Genomic DNA, 24,291 nt, shown 5'->3' on the forward strand with positions numbered 1-24,291 from the left:
CAGCCCCGCCTCGTCGCACAGCACCCGCCCCTCGTAACGTCACATCCGGCCGACCAGCTACCCCCGAGCTCTCTCTGGCTCCCGCCTTCGCCCGCTTCCGGTCGTCGTCGTCGTCGCCGCTGCTGCCGCTGCTGCTGCTACTGCTGCTGCTACTGCTGCTGCTGAGGCTGCTGGCGGAGGCCGGAGGAACGGGCGGCGGCGGCGGCGGCGGCTGAGAGGGCGGCGGCGGGAGCGGAGCGGGACAAGGGAACGAGAGGAAGCGAGCGAGGAGCGAGCGGAGCGCGCCGAGCCCCGCCCGCCCTTCCGCCCGCCGGAGCAGCCGAAGCAGCCCGGGCCCCCAGCCGCCGCCGCCGCCCGCCCGCCCGCCTGCCCACCCGCCGGACAAAGCCCGAGAGCCCGCGTCCAGAGCCATGTCCTCGTCCGCCGGCAACGGCCACCAGCCCAGCCAGAGCCGCGCCATCCCCACCCGCACCGTGCCCATCAGCGACGCCGCGCAGCTACCTCATGACTATTGCACCACGCCCGGGGGGACGCTCTTCTCCACCACGCCGGGAGGTGAGCGCCGGCCGCCCGCGCGGCCCTCACCCGAGCCTGGAGCCGGCTCCCGAGCGCGTCCGCGCCAGCCTCCGCGGTGTCCCCTCAGTTTCCCGCCACGATCCTTTAACTCAGGGCGTGTCCACGCTGGCCGCTCCGGCCACCCCGGCTCCGCCGCAGCCCCACCAAAGCCCCCGTGAGACAGCTTTCGGGAACCTTAACTTCGCGTTCTCTCTCGCCTGCAGCTCGATTCAGTGCGTGCCCACTCTGGGAAGTGGCTCTCCTGTAGCGAAAAAAAGCCCTTGTTCCCGCCTCGTGGCAGGTTTACGCACTCTGCCCAGTTTTCTGCCCCCTCTCCTCCTGCTCCGGGGCAAATTCGTCTACATTTGGCCCTGCACTCACTCCGCATTACTTCTGCCTCTTACATATTGTGTAGTTGTGCACATTGACGCTTGATTTTGGAGCCGTCTCCCGGGCCTTTGTAGAAAGGAAGTTGGGGAGAGTAAGTCGCTCCTGGGACGCTGCGATGACTTGTTTAGCTGCTTTTAGAACACCAGGAGAAAGCTGGAATGCGGAGTTTGGAAGCCTCGCCCAGTGTTATCCTGCTTTGACAGCATTGTTTACTTTGCTGGACCAGGCCCCGCGGGTGGGGGGAGTCCCCAGGCTGGAGGAGGAGTGATAAAATAGTGCTCAAGTAATAGTGTTGAGGGTAGAGCGCTGGCAGCCTTGAGGGTAGAGTTTTGGCGGCGCCGCCTTTGGAGGTAGATCGAAGAGGGCGTTGTCAAGCAGGGCACCCTTGCTGGGGGGCTTGCTTGATCCTGGGGAAGGGGCAATGCAGAGCGGGGTTTCTGAACACTGCTTTTCAAAGTACGACCAGAAACTGTTTACAAGGAAGAACACTGGGGTAGAGGTGAAGAGCGTTGAATTAATTGGTCACGGGAAAAGGGAGCTCAAAGGTTGTCTTTCCCCTCACTGGGCTTTTCTCCAGAGGGAGGAGACTGGACTGCGATCTTGAAGGACATTATGAAGGGAATGGTGCTTCATTTTTAACTTCGTAACTTTGCCTTTTGGTGACGGCCTCTGGCTAGAGGGTTGGGACTTTGCTGGCAGCCCCTGCAGTCTGCAAGATTGCTAGCTTCGTTCTTGTGGACTGGGCTCACCAGTTGTACTACAACCAATCCCCTGCAGTTAGGCCTGGGCGATCCTTTAATCGGTTGCACAATAGCAAGGCGGTAGAGTAAGAAGACCTTGCCAACAGGGGATAAAAATCTAGGAGAGAGCTCTACAGAGGAATCCAGCCAGGCCACTCTAGGGGTGGGGTGGCTGCCTTGGAAGACTTTTAAATGACCCAGGCAGGAGAAGTTCATCAATAAGTGTGGAGAACTGGGCTTAAGGACGTTATAACTTTGCAGAGGAGTGGAGTTTCTAGTGAGGTGGCTTACCTCATTGGAGAAACCTCCCTCCTGACCTGATCTGTTCAAGGCCAGACCCTGAACATGCTGAAATCTTCTGGCCTTTTAATCGTGAAAGATTTTGGCAGATCAGAATCTGCTCCAGATAGGGTTGTCTTGAACTTGAACTGACAGCTTTTAAGAAATGGATACTGTTTTCCAAGGTGATGGACAGAGATTTATAACTTCTTCCAGAATTCTTTGTGAATTCCGTAATGCCTGTGCTTCCAGCAGTTCAGAACTTATGTCATAGTAGCAACTGCACTCAGATATTATTTCTTTGAGGAAGGAACTAAACTTTTAGCTGTATATTAATCATTATTCTCCTGAAGGAAGAGCCACAGGGACACCCTTTTTGGCATATTTCAGACAGCCAAGCTACAATGCTTTTAAAGTAAGGGCATAGTCTTTAGGCATACTTTAAAGATAGAAGCTGGGGCTTCCCTGGTGGCAAAGTGGTTGAGAGTCCGCCTGCCCATGCAGGGGACATGGGTTCGTGCCTGGGTCCGGGAAGATCCCACATGCCGCGGAGCGGCTGGGCCCGTGAGCCAGGGCCGCTGAGCCTGTGCGTCCGGAGCCTGTGCTCTGCAACGGGAGAGGCCACAACAGTGAGAGGCCCGCGTACCACACACACACAAAAAAAGATAGAAGCCAGTCTCATAGTCTGGATTAGTTCCTACAGTGCTTGGAAAGATTCTGCCGGAAATACTGATTCATTTATCCTTCCTCTCTGTGTACATAGACACTACTTCTTTCTCAAATATCACTGACCCTGTCTCCAGATTCTACACTTCTTTTTTTAAATTAATATATTTATTGGCTGTGTTGGGTCTTTGCTGCTGCGGGAAGGCTTTCTCTAGTTGCGGTGAGCAGGGGCTACTCTTCGTTGCGGTGCACGGGCTTCTCATTGCGGTGGCTTCTCTTGCTGCAGAGCACAGGCTCTAGGCACACGGGCCTCAGTAGTTGTGGCGTGCGAGCTCTAGAGCACAGACTCAGTAGTTGTGGCGCACGGGCTTAGTTGCTCCGCAGCATGTGGGGTCTTCCTGGATCAGGGCTCGAGCCCGTGTCCCCTGCATTGACAGGCGGATTCTTTTTTTTGCGGTACACGGGCCTCTCACTGTTGCGGCCTCTCCCGTTGCGGAGCACAGGCTCTGGACGAGCAGGCTCGGCGGCCATGGCTCACGGGCCTAGCCGCTCCGCGGCATGTGGGATCTTCCCGGACCAGGGCACGAACCCGTGTCCCCTGCATCGGCAGGCGGATTCTTAACCACTGCGCCACCAGGGAAGTCCCAGTTTCTACAGTTTTTAATTTCTGTTTTAAATACTTGTCATCTTAGCTCATCTCTTAATATTGAGCCAATATTTATTGGTAGAGCACATTGTCATCTTTAAATTTTTAACACAAAGACTTATATAATGTGTTTATAAGATATAGCACTGTTGTGATTGGATTTAATCACTATTTTATAGCAATTAACTCAGTGCTGCCTACATGTTCAGTACTTACTGATTTAGTTTCCCCCCGCTTTGGAAAATTTCCAATTTTCTGATGGTTTGTTCATCTCTTTTGTTACATTTCCCTCTCTCCTCTCATGTAATTTTCCTTCCCTGAACCAGGGTTGTTATTTGGTCATCTCTAGGCACCTGAATTAATCCGGTTAGGTACCTTAAGTGAGTTTTGTGGGTCTAGCGAAGTGCTTTGCACAAAAGGGGACTACAGACAAAAGTAGGAAATGCAGTCTTTGCTCTGAATGGTCTTAAAATCTTGGTGGGGGTTAGGGGTGGAAAAGCTGTTTAGTTCTAAAACAAAAACTTTTAAAGAGTCAAGTGCTAACATATATTTCAGACTTGAAAACATTTAGAAAAGCGATAGAAGGCTTGTATTGAAAAATCTATTTAGTAGGAAGGAAGGGGATTAGAGTTTTCTGTCTCAAACTTCTGGAAACTTTCTGGAGTGTCATACACATGTCAGAGCATTCCAGGATAACAGTTGATGTGCTGAATGTCCTAAATGATCAGACTGGGCAAGGACATTCACAGCACAGTGAACTTACCATCTCTCCCCACAGAGGATACAGCTTACCCTTGAAAAGGTTTCTCAAAATTGCATTCCTGTGGTTTGGAAAATGAGAGTTGGGTGAAAACATACTTGCTGTATTTCTCGTATTTTTAGAAGTGTACATTTTCTCATTATTAAGGAAGAGTAAAATTTTTGAGTAAATTCAAAATGCCCTTGGATTTTATTTTGTTTTGCTTTATCTGCCTGTGGAGGAATGGGGATGAATGACGTTCGTTTCTAACTTTGAGAAGCTGCTTCTGGCCTCAATGAAAGGTAAAGTTACTGAAGTCTCCTTCACTTTTGTGACATTAAGAAGGAACCTAATGCTTTCATTCTGTAACTGAGAGAAATTAAGTAACTTGTTAGTGTCATACAGCTAATTAATGTCAGTGGGTAGTCGCAAATTTAGTGTCCTGATACCTAGTCCAGTTTTTTCCTCTCTTGTCTTAAGATGTGTATTTTCCTAGGAAAGGAGGTTTACAAACATTTAAAAAGACTCTTCTACCTCTGGAATGCTAGCTAATGCGATTCTTTTTGTTATCTTATTTTTTTTAAGTTCTGAACTGTCTCCCTTTGGGAGGGTTGTGCTCTGGGGAGTGAGCAGAAACACAGAGACCTCTTTGAGCCTTTCTTTTTGCCTTTCTTTTCCTGCATAACATCCTCATCAGCTGTGGAAAAGTATGCTGTTGCCATAACAAGAGCACCAGAGGGGAACTAACTATGATGGTCTGAAATCTTGTTCATACTCTGTGCTTCCTCTCTGCCAGCTGGAGAGTTGCTGTGATTGATTGGTTCACTGAAGGCCATTGGAAGGGTCTGGGGATAAAGGAGAAGACAGGAAGAAGGGAAAAGAATCCACTTGGAGTGAGCCATAATAAAGTAAGAGTATTTGGGGGGAGTCCTGAGTGTTAATCTGATTCCTTTCTTGGGAGAAATGAATAGAGCTCTGTGTAGATATGGGGAAGGAAGGCCAGTTTCTCACTGTTATAAAATTTCTAATTCAATGACCTTGGGCTGAGTTTATTCTAGGCCAAAACTTCTGAACCAGCAAGAGTACTTACTTGGCTCTCTCGTTTCAGTTGTTAACCAAAGGACTTCATGATTACATGTGAGAAGTGTGTGAAAAACATGTTGAAAGTTGTCCAGTCACTTTGCCTTGTGTTAGAGGAAGATGGCATTTACTTATCTCAGAGTAACAAAAATTAACATGTGTTGTCATTCCGGAGCAGATTTGGCTGTGGTCTCATATTCGTCAGCTGCCAAAGCATGTACTAGAAGATGTAGCTCAGTTTTGTGTTGGGTGCATGTTTGCTGATGAGGGACTGAATTCTGAGCCTGGGAAGGCAGCAGCCCTCAGCCGCAAGGCATATAGCAGCGTGATGTGTGGAGGGGAGTGCCTCTGCCTGCTCCACGTCAGTCACAGCCTGACGAGGGAAGACAGAGCTCGTCCAGGCTGATAGTGCACAACTCCCTTCTGCTCTCCGGAGGCCTGTGTGTGAACCGGGAAGGGTGAAACGTGATGAGTCTGTAAATTGGCACTACCAGGGTTGTTCCCTGGTGCAAAGACCTTGTGAGGACTGGAGTCTTAAAGATGATTTTATGGGAGGGGTCTTGCATGGTTTGGAGACAGTGTAAAGATTTGCAGATCAAGTCCTTTCAATTTTTCGATATTGTCTTGAATAATATTCAGGCTTCATGGATTTGTATGGACAAAAAAATATTTTGGTGTGTGGACATGTCATAACTAATGACTAAGGAATGTCAGGTTTTTTATTTTTATATGGAATCAGCCAAAATAATTTTTGGAACTCAAATAGCTACAGTAGTAAATAACGTTGTAGGAGATGCTTCACTGCCAATCAGCAGTAAAGTAAAGGCTGTGATGAGAAAAAAGAAAAAATTTGCAGATCAGACAAGGTAAAGTTAATGTGGGAAAGCTAGTTCATCTGGTTGGAGAGGAAGAGAGCCTGAGCAGGACAGTAGTTTGTTGGTGAAGGATAGATCTTTTTCTTGGCTCCCAAGTGTTTCGATGAACAAATTAATGTGCGGGACTTCCCAGGTGGCGCAGTGGTTAAGAATCCGCCTGCCATTGCAGGAGACATGGGTTCGAGCCCTGATTCAGGAAGATCCCACATGCTGCGGAGCAGCTAAGCCCATGCGCCACAACTACTGAACCTGTGCTCTAGAGCCCATGAGCCACAACTACTGAGCCCACGTGCCTAGAGCCCGTGCTCCGCAACAAGAGAAGCCACCACAATGAGAAGCCCGCACACTGTGACGAAGAGTAGCCCCTGCTCGCTGCAGCTAGAGAAAGCCCTTGCGCAGCAATGAAGACACAATGCAGCCAAAAATAAATAAACAAGTTTTTTTTAAAAAAAAGATTTTTGCTTATCTATTTATAATAAAACAAAAGTCAGTTGAAACTTGCTGTCATTCAACTTATTGAATAGGTAAGGCCTAGGCTACCATTTTCAAATTTGTTTATCACAGAACTTTGTTTTGCAAAGATCCCTTAAAACCTGTGTTATAACACCCAGCAGCTATCTTTCTGATGTGTGGCTCGTTTTTAAAGGACCTCTTCACCTGATACTCAGGCTACAGTTTGAAGCCAGAAGCTCAGAAATTTATGAGTGTTTATATCTGAATAAATGATCTTTCAGATCCTTAGGACAAATGCCCCGACAAACTGAAGCTGTTCATTTCATCGAGTAGTTTTTAAAAGTAAAATCCTTAACAAGCAAGGATCAATTAACTGGAAAATACAATTCAATTCTTATAGATTCCTTGGGATTATCTATATACAAGATCACAGTTGCCTGTGCATAGAGATAGTTTTACTTCTTTCTTACCAATCTAGGTGCCCCATTTTGTTTTGTTTTTCTTGCCTAATTGCCCTGGCTAGAACTGGAACCTTTAGTACAGTGTTGAGCAAAAACGGCAAGAGAGTGACAACAGATTCCCTTGACTTGTTCTCAATATTAGGGGAAAACCTCCAGTCTTTCATCGTTAGGTAAGATGGTAGCTGTGGTTTTTCGTAGATGCTCTTTATCAGATTCAGGAGGTTCCCTTTTATTCCTAGTCTGTTGAATGTTTTTATTATGAAAGGGTGTTTGGGTTTTGTCAAATTGTGTGTGTGTGTGTGTGTGTGTGTGTGTGTGTGTGTGTATATGTGTTGCATCTATTGGGCTGATCATGTGATTTTGTTTTTTATTCTATTGGTATGATGTATTATGTTAATTATTTTTAGATGTTGAACCAGCCTTGCATTCATGGGATAAGTGCCATTTGGTCATGGAATAATAATCCTTTTTATATATGTTGCTGAATTCAGTTTGCTAATGGTTGAGAATTTTTGCATCTATATTCATAAGGGATATTAGTCTGTATTTTTCTTGTGGTATCTTTGTCTGGTTTTAGTATCAGTGTAATACCTCATTCAATTTTAATTTTTTTAGAAATGGCCTGCTGTTTATAGCAGAAGTGAGCACTGGTGAAGATAGACCATTGCTCTCTAGGTTCTAAGAGGTACCTATCAGAAAGTTTGAGAGGCTTGTGGTTCATTTTAAGATGTCATAATTAATCCTTTGAGCTTGAGAAAGGTGCTCATCTCATTACCAGAGAATGTTTATGTTAGAGCCGGGCTGCTTTTACATTGAAATGAAACCACTCTCTGGTCTGATAAGTTCCTAGAACCATTATGAAGAAGCAGCACTGAAAAAAAGTGACCTAGCCCAGTGATCTCCAGTAGGCTTCTTTGCCTCTTATGAACTTTATTGATGAGTTCCTCACTATGAGTAAAAGTAGAAGACATTGATATGTATATATGCATTGTTTTTATTTTTATTTTTTAAGTGCCCAAGAGGAGTGAACTTGGGAGGAAAACAAGAAGTGGGAATGAAAGCCAGGCTTGAATCTGAGTGCTTTCCCCATACCAAAGCAGTGAGCGAACCTTCATTAATTATTAGCATTACAGAGGCTGAACCACAACATCTGTGAAATCTAATCCAAAGAATTGATCCAGGATGCAGTCAACAGTCTGGCAGATCCAACCAGCATTTTCCTGGAATCAGAGCCAGGCATTTCTTGAGAAAATTTATTTCAAGATGAATGTTCAAGCCCAAACAAACGTGGACATATTTGATGTACTTCATTTTGATAGACTTAAAATCAGTCGGCATTTATTTGAGATTAGTTTGTGGTTTGTATACCACTTTGGACCTGGTACTAACTAAAAAGTTCATTTGTTTCAGATCATTTTGCAACCAAGACTCAAGAGAGCCCGATTTGCTTAGAGTACCTTGCTTATTTGTGTCGGTCTCCTGGCTCCTGTGTCACTGTGTGATCTTTCTTTGGATGCTAGTTTCTCCATCTGTAAAATGACAGGCTTCTGCCAGATGCTGTCTAAAGCCTCTTCTAAGCGCTGGACCTTCTGCATAGGAAGATGGTCATTATCAACTTCCCTTTCAGCCTAGGTTTGTGTTCTGCTATGGCAGTGTCCTACGTGATTGGGCAGGGAGCCATCCTTTGACATTAATATCTTGGAAATCTTTATTGGAGTTAATCTTTATTGGAGTTAATCAGAGGACCATAAGGATTGGCTTTTCACAAACCTTGGAAGTCTTCCGTTTGCCATAATTATTTAGCCATACTAAGTTATAATATACTCTGGCTCCAATTGTGCCTTTTTTTGATGTAAAAATTGTCCCTCTCATGGTTTTATTAGCATTTTAGGGATTTGCTGGTTGTACACAGTAAATGTGGTTTGGCCACCACCAACTTCTCTGGAGGATACTGGGTTAGGCAGCTTTTAGCCTCCTCTGGGTTATCTGGCATAGAGCTTTTAGGAGTCTGTCCTTTCATCCAGAGCCTCCATGAAGAACAGATGTTTAAAACTGTAGTTCATTGAAGAATGTTCTCTAACACAGTCAATCAAACACAGGCCTTGTTAATCACCCTCTCAAGCTGGAATAATAAAAAGCAAAGAAAACCACTGTATTTGTAAGTCCTTTCTGTATTTTCACTTCTTATTTTCCCTTATTATTGGGGGAGACAGGGGCTTGGGAGGAAAGAGGGAAAGCGGCAGACTACCTTTCTGAGTGTATTGGAAACACTTGCTGCTTGTTCATCTTGTATCTGTTTCTGATCTCTTGGTGGGCCCTTACATGAGGCATAGATGGAGAATGTCAGGAATTTCTAATGGAATACTGAGGTTACTTGCCAAGTGTTTTGTTGTTGATGTTGTTGTTTTCATTTCTAGATTTGAAGGATACCTTCTTCCTCGTGGCTTTAGTGTCAGTCTGTTATGTATGTATGTTTATTTGCAAATCATTTTTGAGTCTTTTTTTCCCGATACCTTATAATGGGGTTTGCTTTTTTTTTTAACACTTTCTCTTGGTCTTAAAAAAAAATTTGATGGTGGGGGGTTCTTTAAACAACAAATTTATTCTGTTACATTTCTGGAGGCTAGAAGTCTGAAATCATATATATTTCTTATTGGAAAATATACATAACATAAAATTGACCATTTTAACCATTTTTAAGGTACCGTTCCATGATTAAGTACATTCACATTTTTGCGCAACCATCACCACCATCCATCTCTAGGACTTCTTTCATCTTCCCAAACTGAAACTTCATACCCATTAAACAATAACTCCCCATTACCTGCCCACCTCCAGCCACTGGCAACCATCGTTCTATGTTCTGTCTCTATGAATTTGACTAGTCCAGGTCCCTCATATTCGTGGGGTCATAAAATATTTGTCTTTTGTGACTGACTTGTTTGACTTAGCAAAATGCCTTCAGTATTCATGCAATCACCCTTTTATTTTTCTTTTACATTTATTTTTTGTAACCATGAAAGTAAAGTTTAAAAGTCATATATAGTATTAGGCTAATAACAAAAAGCAACATTCTCATGCCCCATCTCATCTCCAGTTCCACTCCCCAGAGAAACCATTTTAAACTCTTTCAGCCATTTCTTCTAGCGTTTACCTCTGGATTTCTGAATAACATGATTTAATGCTATTTCTCAGTTTTAGATATTAACAGTTTCCTACTGTGGAAGATGAGGATTTAAATTTAGGTAAATATTAAATACAGACGTGACGTGACTGACTCTATTGAGTTTCCAGCCCAACAGCCGTTCACTCTTTTTCCATGCTACCCCACATTCCCTCATTTTTTTAAAGTGGTAGTGTGCCAAGTCCCAGAAGATGCACCCTGACTACTCTGTGGCTTCCCCAGTGTCTGGGCTGGCGGGCATCTGACCCAGTTCTGGCCTAAGGCTTGTAAGCGGGAAGACCACTAACGCTTTTCTGAGATTTTCCTCTTTGATGGCTAAAGTCCCCTGCGGGAAGCCCTATTTGACCCTACACTCTCCCTTCTTGCCTAGGATATTGTTAGGAGGGTGTAGGTTCATCTCAGCCTTCTTGGAGGGTTTTGTCACCAGCTATTCAAGCTATTCAATTTGGGCAAGTTACTTATTGTTTCTTTTTCTGAAGTGTCTATTTGCATGAGTGGATGCTTAATTCTAATTCCGGAAGCAGCCTTAGTTAAACAGTTTTATGGTCAGGACCCTGCAAAAGTATAGTAACTACTACCCTGTCAGTTAACCATGTTACAGTGGACTTTGTCTAGGTGGTTTTATTTCAGGTTATACAGTTTCTTGGGTGTATATAGCTTAATATATGCATTAATTATCATTTAAACTAAGCTACTTGGTCTTGAAAGAGGCCCTTAGGCTTGAATGACCTTGTTTGTGTACTAACCATCTTCACAAGCATAATTTTGGGCCTTCTTCATTCACCCTCTTGTTCCCTGCCATTTGAAAATCACTAGTTTTTAGATCAAAAGATAGAGCCTTTTTTTTCCTCCTCTCTGTTCTCCATCAAAGGGACTCAGTTTTACTCTCATGTTTTCCTAGGAATGTCAGCATGTAGAAAATGCTGGGTCAGGGTATTAGATTTATCCGAAAAAGTGGTCACCAAGGGATGAAGAATGTTTATAGATATCTAATGTTAACCTAGATCTAAAGATTCCTATTTGTTTTGAAATCCAAACATGAAGACTAAAGTAATATATGCAAGTGTTAAAAACAAAATAGAAAAAGAAAAATTGAACAGAAGCACATAAAATGCAGAAATGCTAAGAGACTGCTGCTTTTAAAGTTTCTGTTGATAGTGATTTTATTGGTTACACCACTGTTGCTGTAAATAATATACGTATACCACAGTTTCTTGATTTCTTAACATTGGATGATACTGTTGACTCCCTATTATGAAAATGAGGCATATAGGACACTTTCATTACTTTCTATCCTCTCATTTTCCCTCCTCTCTCCATTTACCGATTTTTGTAGATTGTTTTATTGTTTTGGGTTCTTCTGGGTAGTTACCTTTAAAACTGTAAATACTATAGTTAAACCTCTTGTGTTTCAATCTGATAGTTTTAACTCTCCACCATATGAGATTATACTATCTACCTGTCCTGCCTCTACTTCCCTGGTAGGTCTGCCTTTCCATTATTTTTTACAATATCAAGGTCTGTAATATTTACATACTGTTCCTTAACTATGATAATTCACTTTTATTATGGTTTGATTGTAAACATTGAAAGTCAATAAATAGCATATACGATACTATGAATTTTGTAACTTTTCAATATAAAACCAAGGAGTATGATGATTTTCATAGAAAAGGGAATGGAACACTCACTGGACAGAAAAAGTTTCCACTGTCAATGTCAAATAGATTCTTTTTTTTAACACTCCATCAATTTATTAAAATCATGCTCCATTTTAATATTGCGTTATATGCAAGCTATGGATTTTTTTTAACCTTCTTTAGGAATTTATGGTTAACTTTTCTCTAGTTAGTTGTGGATGCATTGGTTGATGTTGAATTGGGCTGACATAAATGTGGCCGGCAGTTGAAATTTGAATTATTGGAAGTTCTTGCTTCAAAAAATGTGTCTATGCACATGTATAAGAGACCCTGAATATTAGGTTTTTAATTGTCTTGGAATTCATATAATTTCACAGTAAACACAATATCTAAAAAAGGAAATATAAAGGGTTTTTTCCCCTGGCATTTTATTCATAGTCAGGTCTTAATGTTTTTCTTTTAATAGTTTTGGTTTTTTGAATGTCAAATGCTTTTCAGTTACACCACGGAATCCTTAGTCACATGTTAATTCCCTTTTTTTTGCTCTGTATCTGCTACAGTTAATTTTTTCAGCTTGCAGTGATCTAAAATTCAAACACTTAAAATACCGTGGTTTTGTACCCATATTTTCCCCGGCCATATTTAAGAACATTAACAGCATCAGTTAAGATCCTAGTTCTTCAGGGTGTCTTCTCTTCTGAATTGTTTATTTTGTGTGCATTTGAAACCAAATGTATCTTAAAAATCCACTAAACTATTAAAACAAGTGAGTTTAGTAAGGCTGAAAGAAACAAGATTAGTATACAAAAACCAATTGTGTTTCTGTATACTTTCGATAAATAATCCAAAAATGAAATAAAATAATTCCATTTAAAATAGCATAAAAAATGATAAAATACATAGGTATAAATTTAACCAAAAAAGCACAAAACATATACTGTGGAAACTAGATAACATTGTTGAAAGAAAGAAGACCTATATAAATAGACAATCCATGTTCATGAATCAGAAGATTTAATATTGTTAAGATGGCACTACTCCCCAAATTTATCTGTATATTCAGCACAATCCCCATCAAAATCCCAGCTGGCTTCTTTGCCGAAGTTGACAGGCTGACTCTAAAATTCATATATGGATCTTTAAGAGACCTAAAATAGCCCAAGCAATCTTGAAAAAGAAAAAGTTAGAAGACTCACACTTCCTGATTTCAGAAGTTGTTACAAATCAAGACCGTGTATTACTGCCATAAGGATACACATAGATCAGTGGAAGTCCAGAAATAAACCCTCACAATTACGGCCAATTGATTTTTTTTTTAATTAATTAATTTTTGGCTGCATTGGGTCTTCATTGCTGCGCGCGTGCTTTCTCTAGTTGCATCGAGCGGGGGCTACTCTTCGTTGCGGTGCACGGGCTTCTCATTGCGGTGGCTTCTCGTTGTGGAGCACGGGCTCTACGTGCGTGGCTCAGTAGTCGTGGCGCACGGGCTTAATTGCTCCACGGCGTGTGGGGTCTTCCCCGACCAAGGCTCGAACCCGTGTCCCCTGCATTGGCAGGCGGATTCTTAACCGCTGCGCCACCAGGGAACTCCCTACGTGAATGTTTATAGCAGCATTATTCAAAGTGGAAACAACCCAGATGTCCATCAACTGGTTAATTGATAAAATGTGATTTATACATACAATGGAATATTATTTGGCAATGCAAAGAAATTAAGTAGAGTTGATCCTTGAACAACGTGGGGGTTAATCCAAGTGTAACCTGTAGTTGGCTCTCTTCCTCCATGGATTCAACCAACACTGACCATATAGTACTGCAATACTTCCTGTTGAAAAACAGTTCAAACTTGCATTGTTCAAGGGTCAACTGTACTGATAAATGCTAAATGTGAATGAATCTTAAAAACCTGCAAGTGAAAGAAGCAGTCATAAACGGACACATATTGCTTGATTGTATTTTATGAAATGTCTAGAATAGGCAAATCTATAGAGACAGAAAACAGATCAGTGGTTGCCTAGGCTGGAGAGGTTGGCAAAACGTGGGGAGGGACTGCTAAATGTATATGGGTTATCTTGGGGATGATGACAGTGTTCTAAAATAGTTTGTGGTGGGAATTCCCTGGGGGTCCAGTGGTTAGGACCCGGCGCTTTCACTGCTGTGGCCCAGGTTCAATTCCTGGTCGGGGAACTAAGATCCTGAAAGCCTCATGGCACAGCCAAAAAAAAAAAAAAAGATTGTGGTGATGATTGCACAATTCTATGAATATACTAAAAACTATTGAATTATACACTTTGAATGAATTGTACATGAATTATATCCCAAAGAAGTTAAAAAATGTATTTTATTGCCCCTGCAAAGTCACAGGAATTCTTCAAAGTTTCTCTTATATCTGACACATTTAGGTATAATTTCTACTACTTATTTCCTACTTGGTTCAATTATAATTCTTTAATGTTTATGTTGTTGTTAATATATAATTTAGAAATAGAAAGCTTGCTTTATCCTGTGCTTTTTTTTCACCACCTCACCTCAGTTTCCAAGCTTAGTGTACTACAGAAGTGAGAATAATCTTGTTCCGACTTGCAATGTGAATATTAGTGAGAACATCTCACGGTGAAATCTCACCCTTCTGAAACCTAGCCATGGACAAAAGTGGAGGTGACACAACAAAATCCATCCACTAAAGCTCCTTCCCTTTGTTCATTGGAAAACCATCAGGCGCCTTCCCAGCCTACTTGCTCGTATTTTACATAGTGTTAAAATAAGCAGATCACCAGTTTCCAAACCCAACAGATTAGATGTATCAAGTTAGAATGGGTGTAAAGGGTGTACTGTAGACTGAATTGTGCTCCCCCCCATTCATATATTGAAGCACTGACCCCCACAGTGTGATGATACTTAGAGATAGGGCCTTGGGAGGTTTAGATGAAGTCCTGAGGGTGGGGCTCTCACAATAGGATTAGTGTCCCAAAAGAGACACCAGAGAGCTTGCTCCCCTCTCCCCCGTGGCAGGACACAATGAGAAAGAACTGTAAGGAAATACATTTCTGTGTAACACACCCAAAATGTGGTATTTGGTTAGGGCAACCAAACTAAGACATGGACAAAAGATGGTTCTTAGCCAAACAGTGAGGGAGGAGACAAGGAAACCATGGTGGGGAGGGCCATAAGCACAGCCTGGCTATCTGAATCCTATTCAGTATAAGGAAAATACAGAGCACCAACTGAATAGGCCCTGAGATTTCCATGTCACAACATAGTATAATAAATGAGTTTCATAATAATCAACCGGATTCATCAAGAAAGGGTTGGTTTTCAGTTTAAGGTGGTAAAAAGTTTTAAAATCTGTATTAGAAAAATTTCCATCCAAAATAGTTCAAATTATTCATTTTTCGAAAATTGAACTAAGTTTTCTGCTTTCCAGAATGATTCATTCCTCATAATTTCAGCTACCTTTTTGTTTGTTTGTTTGTTTTCTTTGGCTGCATTGGGTCTTCGTTGCTGCATGCGGGCTTTATCTAGTTGTGGCGAGCAGGGGCTACTCTTCGTTGTGGTGCGTGCGCTTCTCATTTGCAGTGGCTTCTCGTTGCAGAGCACGGGCTCTAGGTGTGCGGGCTTCAGTAGTGGCACGTGGGCTCAGTAGTTGCGGCACATGGGTCCTAGAGTAAGCGGGCTTCAGTAGTTGCAGCACATAGGCTCAGCAGTTGTGGCTCGCAGGCTCTAGAGCGCAGGCTCAGTAGTTGTGGTGCACAGGCTTAGTTGCTCCGCGGCATGTGGGATCTTCCTGGACCTGGGATCGAACCTGTGTCCCCTGCATTGGCAGGCAGATTCTTAACCAGTGCGCCACCAGGGAAGTCCTGCCTTTTTGAATTGTTACTAAGTTCTTATTTTTCAAAGCAAGGAAAGTGAAGGTAAATTTCTACTTTCCTTGTCCTAAAATTGTATTTGAAACAGGATACAAAACTTCTGTCTTCTTTAAACCCTGTTTTCCAGGAACTCGAATCATTTATGATCGAAAGTTTCTGTTGGATCGTCGCAACTCTCCCATGGCTCAGACCCCTCCCTGCCATCTGCCCAATATCCCAGGAGTCACCAGCCCCGGCACCTTAATTGAAGACTCCAAAATAGAAGTAAACAATTTGAACAACTTGAACAATCATGACAGGAAGCATGCAGTTGGTAAGAGAATGCTGGTATTAGGGACCAAGAGGGTAGCCCTGGGATTCGAATGTCAGTCTGCTGTGGGTTGAAAAAATGTTGATGCTTCGCTTATAACTAATATTCAGTCATATGTCTCTAAGGTTCCCCGCACTCCCCTCACCAAGGCTTATTGAATTGTTCTGAAAACCCTGAGTTCTAAACCATAACCAGATCTAATCTAGGTGGGGGTCGGGGGGTGAGGAAGAATCCAAAATCAGGGAATGGTAAATCCCAAAGAGGAATCCTTGAACCTGGGCTTTGTTGGACTAAGGGTAACACACACACAGAGAAACAAAACAATTTAATAGCTCCCATTTCCATCACCCTCAAGAAACAGACCTTGCTTCTTACAAGAAGAACGTCATTTTTGTGGTGTAGGGCAGTGGTCCCCAGCCTTTTTGGCACCAGGGACCAGTTTTGTGGAAGACGATTTTTCCATGGACTGGGGGGATGGTTTTGGGATGATTCAAGTGCATTACATTTATTGTGCGCTTTATTTCTATTATTATTACACTGTAATATGTAATGAAATAATTATACAACTCAATCATAATGCAGAATCAGTGGGAGCCCTGAGCTTGTTTTCACTTGCCGCTCACTGATAGGGTTTTGATATGTGTCTGCAAGCAGTTGATTTATTATGGTCTCTGTGCATTCAGACCTCTCTGCTAATGATAATCTGTATTTGCAGCCGCTCCCCAGAGCTAGCATCACTGCCTCAGCTCCACCTCAGATCTTCAGGCATTCGATTCTCATAAGGAGCGCGCAACCTAGATCCCTCACATGCGCAGTTCACAGTAGGGTTCACACTCCTGTGAGAATCTAATGCTGCAGCTGATCTGACAGGAGGCAGAGCTCAGGCGGTAATGCGATCAATGGGGAGCGGCTGTAAATAGAGATGAAGCTTCGCTCACTTGCCCACAGTACCAGTCCGTGGCTGGGGGGTTGGGGACCCCTGGTGTAGGGAAAAGCAGTATGGTTTTTCACCCTGTTTTCCAGGACTGCCTATAATATTTCAGTAAATACTCCCCCATACTCACACACACACGTTTATTAATGAGTCCTCTCTGTGTCTGTGGAAATGGCCAGCTCCTGAAGTACACCTTGGATTGCACTCCATGACCCTTTTACACGAGCCAGCATTCTGCCTCCTCAAATTCCAAATGAGTTTTTAATGGACAAAGTGTCGATTCAGAGCAAGGCCAAAGTTCAGAGCCTCCAGAAGAATGTGCTGACTTGATAGATGGCCAGGTGCTCCCCAGGAGCTCCCGTTTGGTCAACCTCTGGACAAAGGGACACTCAGAAAGTTTTCACTTGTATCCTTTCCCCCAATTGCTCCTCCCTGTGGGTGATTTGACTGCCATTCTTGTTTTTCCCCCAGATTAAAAAGACTAGCCAAAGCAAAGCAGAATAGTTGTTTCAAGGCTGCAGGGAATGGGACAGTTTGAATTCCTTTTTGACCTTTGTGCAAAGGGAATTATAGTTAAAACTGTTTTTCTTTACCTCTTCATGCTTAACTTTTCCTGTTCTTCATTCTAACCAGGAGATGATGCTCAGTTTGAGATGGACATCTGACTGTCCTGCGAGGATCAGAAGAAAAGCGGCAACACTGAGACATGTGTGTACCTGATTTGGCCAATAGGATCAACAATGCAGAGACAGAAGAGGCAGTACCAGCAATCCCTGCTGCAGTCTCCTGCTCCCCTGCTCCTTCTCCGGGTGCCAAAGGATGCAAAGATGAGCTGCATCTGACTATTTCTTCTCCCTATTTCCTGTTCCCCTTCCCAGTTAGACAGTTAGATTGAAGGCCCTTCGCATATTTCTGTAGAACTAAGCAGCCCACAGAGGAAAACAGTTAACCTCTGGTTCCCCCTTCCCCCCATTTTTTTTAAATCCCAAATCAAATATCAACCTACCAATAATTGGCTGGCTGGGAAGTCTGGGGAAGTGATATGGAGGTTTGATAGGTTCAGCATCATTCCTGTTCTTACCCTCTGTCTCTCCTCCCTGTCTTGCTCATGTTTCAGTGCTGCAAAAGTCTGAGTTTGGGGTCTTGAAAACCCTTGGGTGGAAATAGTAAACAGGAAGAGAGCTGCTTTCTCTTTTACCTTGAGGTGTTTGTCCTTGGGGACAGAACGCTGTTTGTACATCTCTGGTAGCATTACCCTGGGGCACTGTTTTGAGGTCCACTTCCCCTCCTTCCTCTGGGAGGAATGTCTTCTGTCTTTAGTATTATAGTTCATCTTCCCATTCGTTTACTTATCACAATTGTGCAAACATTTCTTAACTCTACATCAGAAGGGGGTCTTCGGTCACCAGTTGTTCTTTTTCCTCCCCTTCTCCCACCCCTTCCTGCTTGCATCTTGTTGCTTGCAATCCTTTTGTACTCTGAGCTATCCACGTGATTTCTCCTGATCCCAGAGTAGGTCCCGGAGGCTCTTTGGATAAGGCCCGATGTATTGGGTTGACCAAAAAGTTCGTTCTGGTTTTTCCATAAGATGTTACAGAAAAACCAGAACGAACTCTTTGGCCAACCCAATAGTCCTCTGCAGGATGATACCCAGGAATGACCTCGGAAGACATTGAACTGTTTGAGTACCCAGGCTCAGTAGTCTTTGTTTTTCAGTCCAGTGAGCATTGTGCTACCTGTTGTCTGTGATTTTTGAGTTTGAAGTTGACTTTCAGAAACGCTCTTAGAAAAGAGCTGAACTTCTTTCCTCTGTGGACCTGCTTTGTTTGGCTGCTGAGATAGATAAGCATGGGCTTAAAAATGCGTTCCTTCCGCTTTTCTATCTTTCCCATGGTACTCTGAATTTCCCCGTCTTTCACTCCCTCCCTCCCTCCTTCCTTCCTTCCCTCCCTTATCTCTGCCAGGCCATTTTTCAAATGTACATCCGGGATACCTCAAGTGTCGGTATCTGATAATATCTGTCACTCCTCTTAACTGAGGAGTGACCTTTTATTTTTAAGATGAGTACAGACCTATTTTTAGATATGTTTTCAGTACAATTTTGGACAGCAACTTTTTAATTACACATCTTCCAGTGTTAGGAGGGTGAGGATTGTCCATAGGCAAGTCTGCTGTTCCACGTCACCATCCCTCGTCTTCCCTAGTCCCTTACGAGCTCTTTCCTTCTCGCTCTAGTTTTGGGTGTGCATGTTTGGAGTTTGTAAGTGGGTGGATTGTGAAACTGGACCCTTCTGCCTTCCCTGGGTTGTTCATGGAAACCTCATTCTTTTCCCTTACCCTTTGTTGCTTCATTCCCCATCCCGTGGTCCTGACTATTGACTGGCCCAGTAATCCTGGGAGAGTGACTCCCCTCATAGAAAGACAAGTCAAATAACCACTGGTGTCCTGGGAATTTCTGGTTGGATTTGGTGTCCTGAACCCTCTTATTAAGAGATCAGATCCCAGGGTGAGAGTAACAGGCCAGTTGGCTAAGATAGAAAGCTGTTTTTCTTTTGAACTATGAAGAGACCCTGTTTGCAAATACATTTTAGACAGAAAGAAGGAAGGGTGTCTGAGGAACTTTGTTCTGTTTTCTGCTACAAAATGTGAAGAGTTCAAAAAGTGAAACCTTTTGTGATGGTTGATGTCTCTCAGGAATAAGCTGGATCTCCAAAGTTTTGGAGATGCTTTCAGTCTCAAAAATTGATGAATGGAAAAGTATTTTTTGTTTGCTTTTTAATGTATCTCTGTTTTGATTTTAATTAAACTCCAAATTTCACTTTACATACTCTTGGAACAACTTAAGGTGCATTGGTAATTTGCATGAGAAGCTTGCTCAGGACCTCATTGTCCCTTGGGAGCTTGATTCTTTGGGAGTGACGCTTTCATCCTCCTCAGGGCCCGGCCTGGGCATCCTCTGGAATCTGACTCCACTACAGCGAGTAGTCGGGCTGTCAGCAGAAGCACGCGCCCTTGTTTGCTCTTTACTGCTGCACATGAAAACTCGGCTTCCTCACTGAGAGACGGGGAGTGAATTTAAAACATGCCAGCTTGAGTAGTCTTAAGATGCCATGTTCCCCTTTTTTGCTCTCTTGAGGAGTTGCTGCATGTGGCCCCCTAATCAGAGGCCATATTTCTAGTACTTCTTGGGAGTGTCAGCTGTATAATATAGCAGCTTCCCAATCCTTTAGCCATCTCTGTAACGACCTCCATACTGCTTGGTGCAATTCCTTCCTGGAGGCCACTGCTACTAGAGATACTTTGGCCTCCATAAAGCGGCATTTCAAAGATAATTTCACAAGGCAATAGATGAACTTCCAACAGATGACACCTTTGTGCCATGCCTCATAGAATCATTTTCAGGGCGAGCCAGAATCCAGTAGGTGGTTTACTCCTGTATGTTTGGAAGGAATCTCACAGTTGAAGCCCTAAATGAATAATCTCTCTGGGCTTTTTCCTGGAAAGGGAACCCCCTTAGGGTAGCATTTGATTTAGGCGGTTCTTAAAATCTTATTGATTATTTGTACTTTTCTTCTTAGGAGAAAACCATGTTTCTGTACTTCTGGGGACAATCCATGTCGGTGAGAAATGACCTTGTCCAAATTCCAGCAGGAGACATGCATTGTCATGATTCTACCTCCTTCGTAGTGTGGTGCATTAAGTTCACCACTTCCTCATATTCTGTTGAAATAGCTATTGTGTTCTCAAGACCACAGTGTAGAGAAGCTGGCTTCTAGCTATTAGGCTTCCAAGCCAAGAGTTTTGTCCCTCCATCTGCGTTAGTTATCTATTGCTGTTTAACACATTACCCCAAAACTTAACATCTTAAAAGAGCAAACATTATCTGTCAGTTTCTGTGGTTGGGACCTGGGAAGCAGCTTCACATGATGGGTCTGGCACAGGGTCATAGGAAGTTGCAGTCAAGATGTTAGTGGGGTCTGCAGTCACCTGGGGCTTGAGAATCCACTTCTGAGCTTTCTTTGTGGCTGTTGGCAAAATGCCTCAGTGTCTTTCTGTGTGGATCTCTTTTTAGGGCAGCATGAGTGTCCTCACAGCATGGCAGCTGGCTCCCCCTGAGCAAGTGATCCCAGAGAAAGAGGGCAAGGAGGAATCTGCAGTGCCTTTTATGACAGTCTCCGAAAGCACACGTCATCACGCCTTCCTATTCCGTTCCTTAGAAGCAAGCCACTAAGCCAGCCTACACTCAAGGGGAGGGGAGTTACACCCCACCTACTGCATGGAGCGGTATCAAAGAATTTTGGGTGTACTTTAAAACCACCTCGCCCCCAATAGAGAATGAAACCAGGTCAACAAGAGGGGGTAGGTTTAAAGTAGATGATATACTGAGAGAGGTGTTGTTACTGAAAACAGTTCTCTTAAGATGTGCATCGACAAACAGATGAAAAACGGATTCTCTCCCCATGGCTACTGCCAGTTTTAAGAGGGGAGGCAAGAAATGGCAATTCCCAGGAGAATGTATCTATACATTTGCCTGGCGTATACTGCCAGCAGCCCAAGGTTGCTTCTTTGTAAGTCCTTGGCTTGGTATCTAAGACTCAATACTGCTTGCTCGGTATCTCCTTTAGCCAGGAATTGACAAAGGGAATTGGATCCTTCTATTTGAGCCACTCAAATGGACTTAATTGGAGTCAGGGCTGTTAAGCAAAGGGAGCAAACTTGAATTACATTTTGGGTTACTGGGCTGAGGAAAGCTAACCGTTCTGATTCAGGGTGACATAGCTGAGAGCATCCGGAAGCCAGGTCCCCACCAGAGTCGATGCTTGGCACCTGCTGTCACAAACTACACCAGCTGAAGCAGACTTGAGCCAGGTCTGTCACTCAAGAAGCCACTTCTCAATAAGTAGGGAACATCTGGGAATTAGAAATGTCTGTCTGTGCTTTATTGTTCTTTAAATCCACTGCAGGTTAACTCTGCGTGCCCCCCTCATCCTGGGCTTCCTGATGGAAACGGGTTCTTAAAGAGAACCAGTGCTGTCTACACCCTGAAGAAAAACTTAGATGAAGCTTGTCAGTTCAACACGTGTTTAGTGAATGTCTGCTATGTGTTTCTGGCACCTGTGCCAAGTTTTTAGAGATTTCAGGCATCTTAAGGATGCAAATTCTTGTTTGGATTTATGCTCCAACTCTTCCCAGCATTTTATCTATAGCCCTGCTTGCTTTAGAGTATGCTTGAATAAAAAAGCATTGCTGCTGAGGCAGCTATAAAAAAAAAAAAAAAGAAAAAGGTACTTCTTCCAGAATTAACGAACTCATCTTCAAAGCACCTTCAAGTGAATTTTTTTCCGTCTGATTTTGAGGTGGAGTCAAAATAGGTGGTCTTCTAATTTTGCTGTTTGGGTTACCAGCTCTCTGGGTCTGTCAGACCTTAGGGGTATCATGTATCTTGGCTGCTTGAAGCCTGGGCCCTCAGCCCTTTACGTTCCCCTCCAGAAGGGAGGCCCGGTGCTTTTCTCTCTGGGTCAAAACTTCCCCTTATCATGTTTCTGGACTACATGATAAGGGGAGCTATTTATTAATCTGCGAAACCCAATCTCTTAGCTGCCCATGATATCTAGGAGGGGGTAGTATTTGTTTTAAAGAAGCGTTGTCAAAAAAAACAAAAAAGAAGCGTTGTTTCCTTGGGAGGGCAATTTCTGTCTGGACTTTGAAAGGGGGCGTAGTTACCACCCATTACTATCCCCACCGCTTTACCTCTCTCCCAGCTTTTGATAAAAGATGACATCAGATCTTGAGGCAGTCGGGTCACAATTCTTTAGAATGCTTATACCCCAGGGGCGTTTCCTGTTCTAGTCATGTTTTTCCAGTTGAGTATTGGCGTTTCCCTGAGGCTTGCTCACGGACATGTCTGATTGAAGACTAAGGATGGTTGATACAGTCATTACTGTCACCTTTCCCACCCTCTGTAATTTACATTTCTTTCTCTGGGCTGGTCCTGGAAGTTGACACCTTTTGGCAAAGCTTAGATTTAGGAGAAGTATTTCAAGTCCCTGTTCAGATGATCTGTGGTTTCTCTTTGCTTCCTCTGCCTGCAGCCCTGGCAGACCATACTGTCTGGATCCCCAGTGGAAAATAGTACTGAGATGAAACACATTCCTGGGGTATTTAAACTCTCTCTCTGCCACCTTTCTAAGAGTGGGAGGCTGGCAGAGAGATGCTGCAGTGCTTGATAATCATTTGGCCATGTTGAAATTTCCAAAGGGAGCTCTTGCCGGTGCTTAAACCCCAAATTCCTGAACACCTGAGATTGCATGAATCTAGCACAGAATATCCGTTCTTGCCCCAATGTACCCCCTTCGTCTCCATCTTGATCTTTAAAACAAAACAAAAAACCCAAGCCCAGGCCAAGGGTCATTTTTACTTGAAACCAGGAGAGTGGGGGAGTAACACGAGAGATGAGGGGCAAGCTGTGTGGTGAGGCATCCTGCTCCTGGTGTGTGTTCCAATCACTGAGGACTGTGAGCCAGTGCCTTTCCTTCGCCTGGAGATGGAGCCCATCTCTTGCCACCTGGGTGAGGAGACCCTCTGCTACCCAGGGGCGAACCTTAAAGAGGGTGTCTTGGAGAGCCCAGAGGACACTCACATTTTTCGGATGTCCATTTTAAGCATCTTTAAAATGTTTTATATATATTTAAAAAAAATGTTCTTCCCTGTCGTCGTGCCACCAGTGGCCCAGTTCCATCCATTCTGAATGGAAAAACAGAGACTGCCAGTACTTTCCTTGGTCTTCCCTTCGTCTCCCTTAATGTGGGTATCCCCTTACCCGGCCTGTCCATTTCACTGTCGTGGATGGAGAACAGAGGGCACCACGCAGTCCTGAGGCAGTCCTGTGTGACTCCGTGATCAGGTTTTTGTTTCTTGTTTTTCTAACTGTCCTTCCAAACCAGCAAGTGTTTGGAAATTAGGGGGAAAGTTAAATTCTCACCAACGGTTGCTGTTACACTTGAATCAATAAAGATCTTGAGTATCACCTTGGTGTTTTTAATTTTTTTTTTTTTAAATTTCAGGTGAAATCCTGTTGACACATTTTGGGCATCTTGCCTGGTGAGGAAGATGGGCAAAGGCAGTTGGCCACTTCATGTGTCAGTTCCTCTCAACATTTACGGAGCACTTTGTCCATCTGGCCCTGTATGTGCCAGGAGGTGATGTGTCCCTTCCCTAAGGAGCTTGGAGGTGAACACGTACATGCTGGGGCTGGATGCACCCAAGAAGGCCCTTCTTTAGGTACCAGCCTGGAGGAAGCCCAGACAACAGCCTTCCTGACGAGGGCTGCCTCTGCCTCTCAGGAGCACTTGTTAGAAATCCATCATATCTGATGTCTGAAAATAAACTAGACTCTGCTGCGTGAGCATCACATTCCTTGCTATTATTAATACAGTGAGGCTCACATATTAGTATTGAGAGCAAGAATCCTGT

General features: G+C 43.6%; 1 protein-coding gene across 4 annotated transcripts; it reads left to right on the top strand.

The window, feature by feature from the left end:
• The first annotated feature begins 64 nt into the window (after positions 1-64).
• On the top strand, positions 65-24,229 carry EIF4EBP2 (eukaryotic translation initiation factor 4E binding protein 2). Of its 4 annotated transcripts, none has more exons than XR_007471428.1 (5): positions 65-555; positions 15,702-15,887; positions 17,452-17,526; positions 20,397-20,438; positions 23,883-24,229. XR_007471428.1 is itself a non-coding variant. In XM_033407563.2 (4 exons), the coding sequence occupies exons 1-3, from the start codon at positions 411-413 to the stop codon at positions 17,481-17,483; spliced, it is 363 nt and encodes a 120-aa protein (XP_033263454.1). In that variant the 5' UTR covers positions 65-410; the 3' UTR covers positions 17,484-17,526; positions 23,883-24,229. The 4 variants fall into 4 exon arrangements, 2 of the variants coding, with proteins under 2 accessions (XP_033263454.1, XP_033263453.1); XR_004477429.2 differs by lacking the exon at positions 23,883-24,229 and adding an exon at positions 20,891-23,845; XM_033407563.2 differs by lacking the exon at positions 20,397-20,438.
• The last annotated feature ends 62 nt before the right edge of the window (positions 24,230-24,291 follow it).

The sequence above is a fragment of the Orcinus orca genome, chromosome 14 (genome assembly GCF_937001465.1).
Source record: "Orcinus orca chromosome 14, mOrcOrc1.1, whole genome shotgun sequence".
In the NCBI taxonomy this organism is placed as follows: Eukaryota; Metazoa; Chordata; class Mammalia; order Artiodactyla; family Delphinidae; genus Orcinus; species Orcinus orca.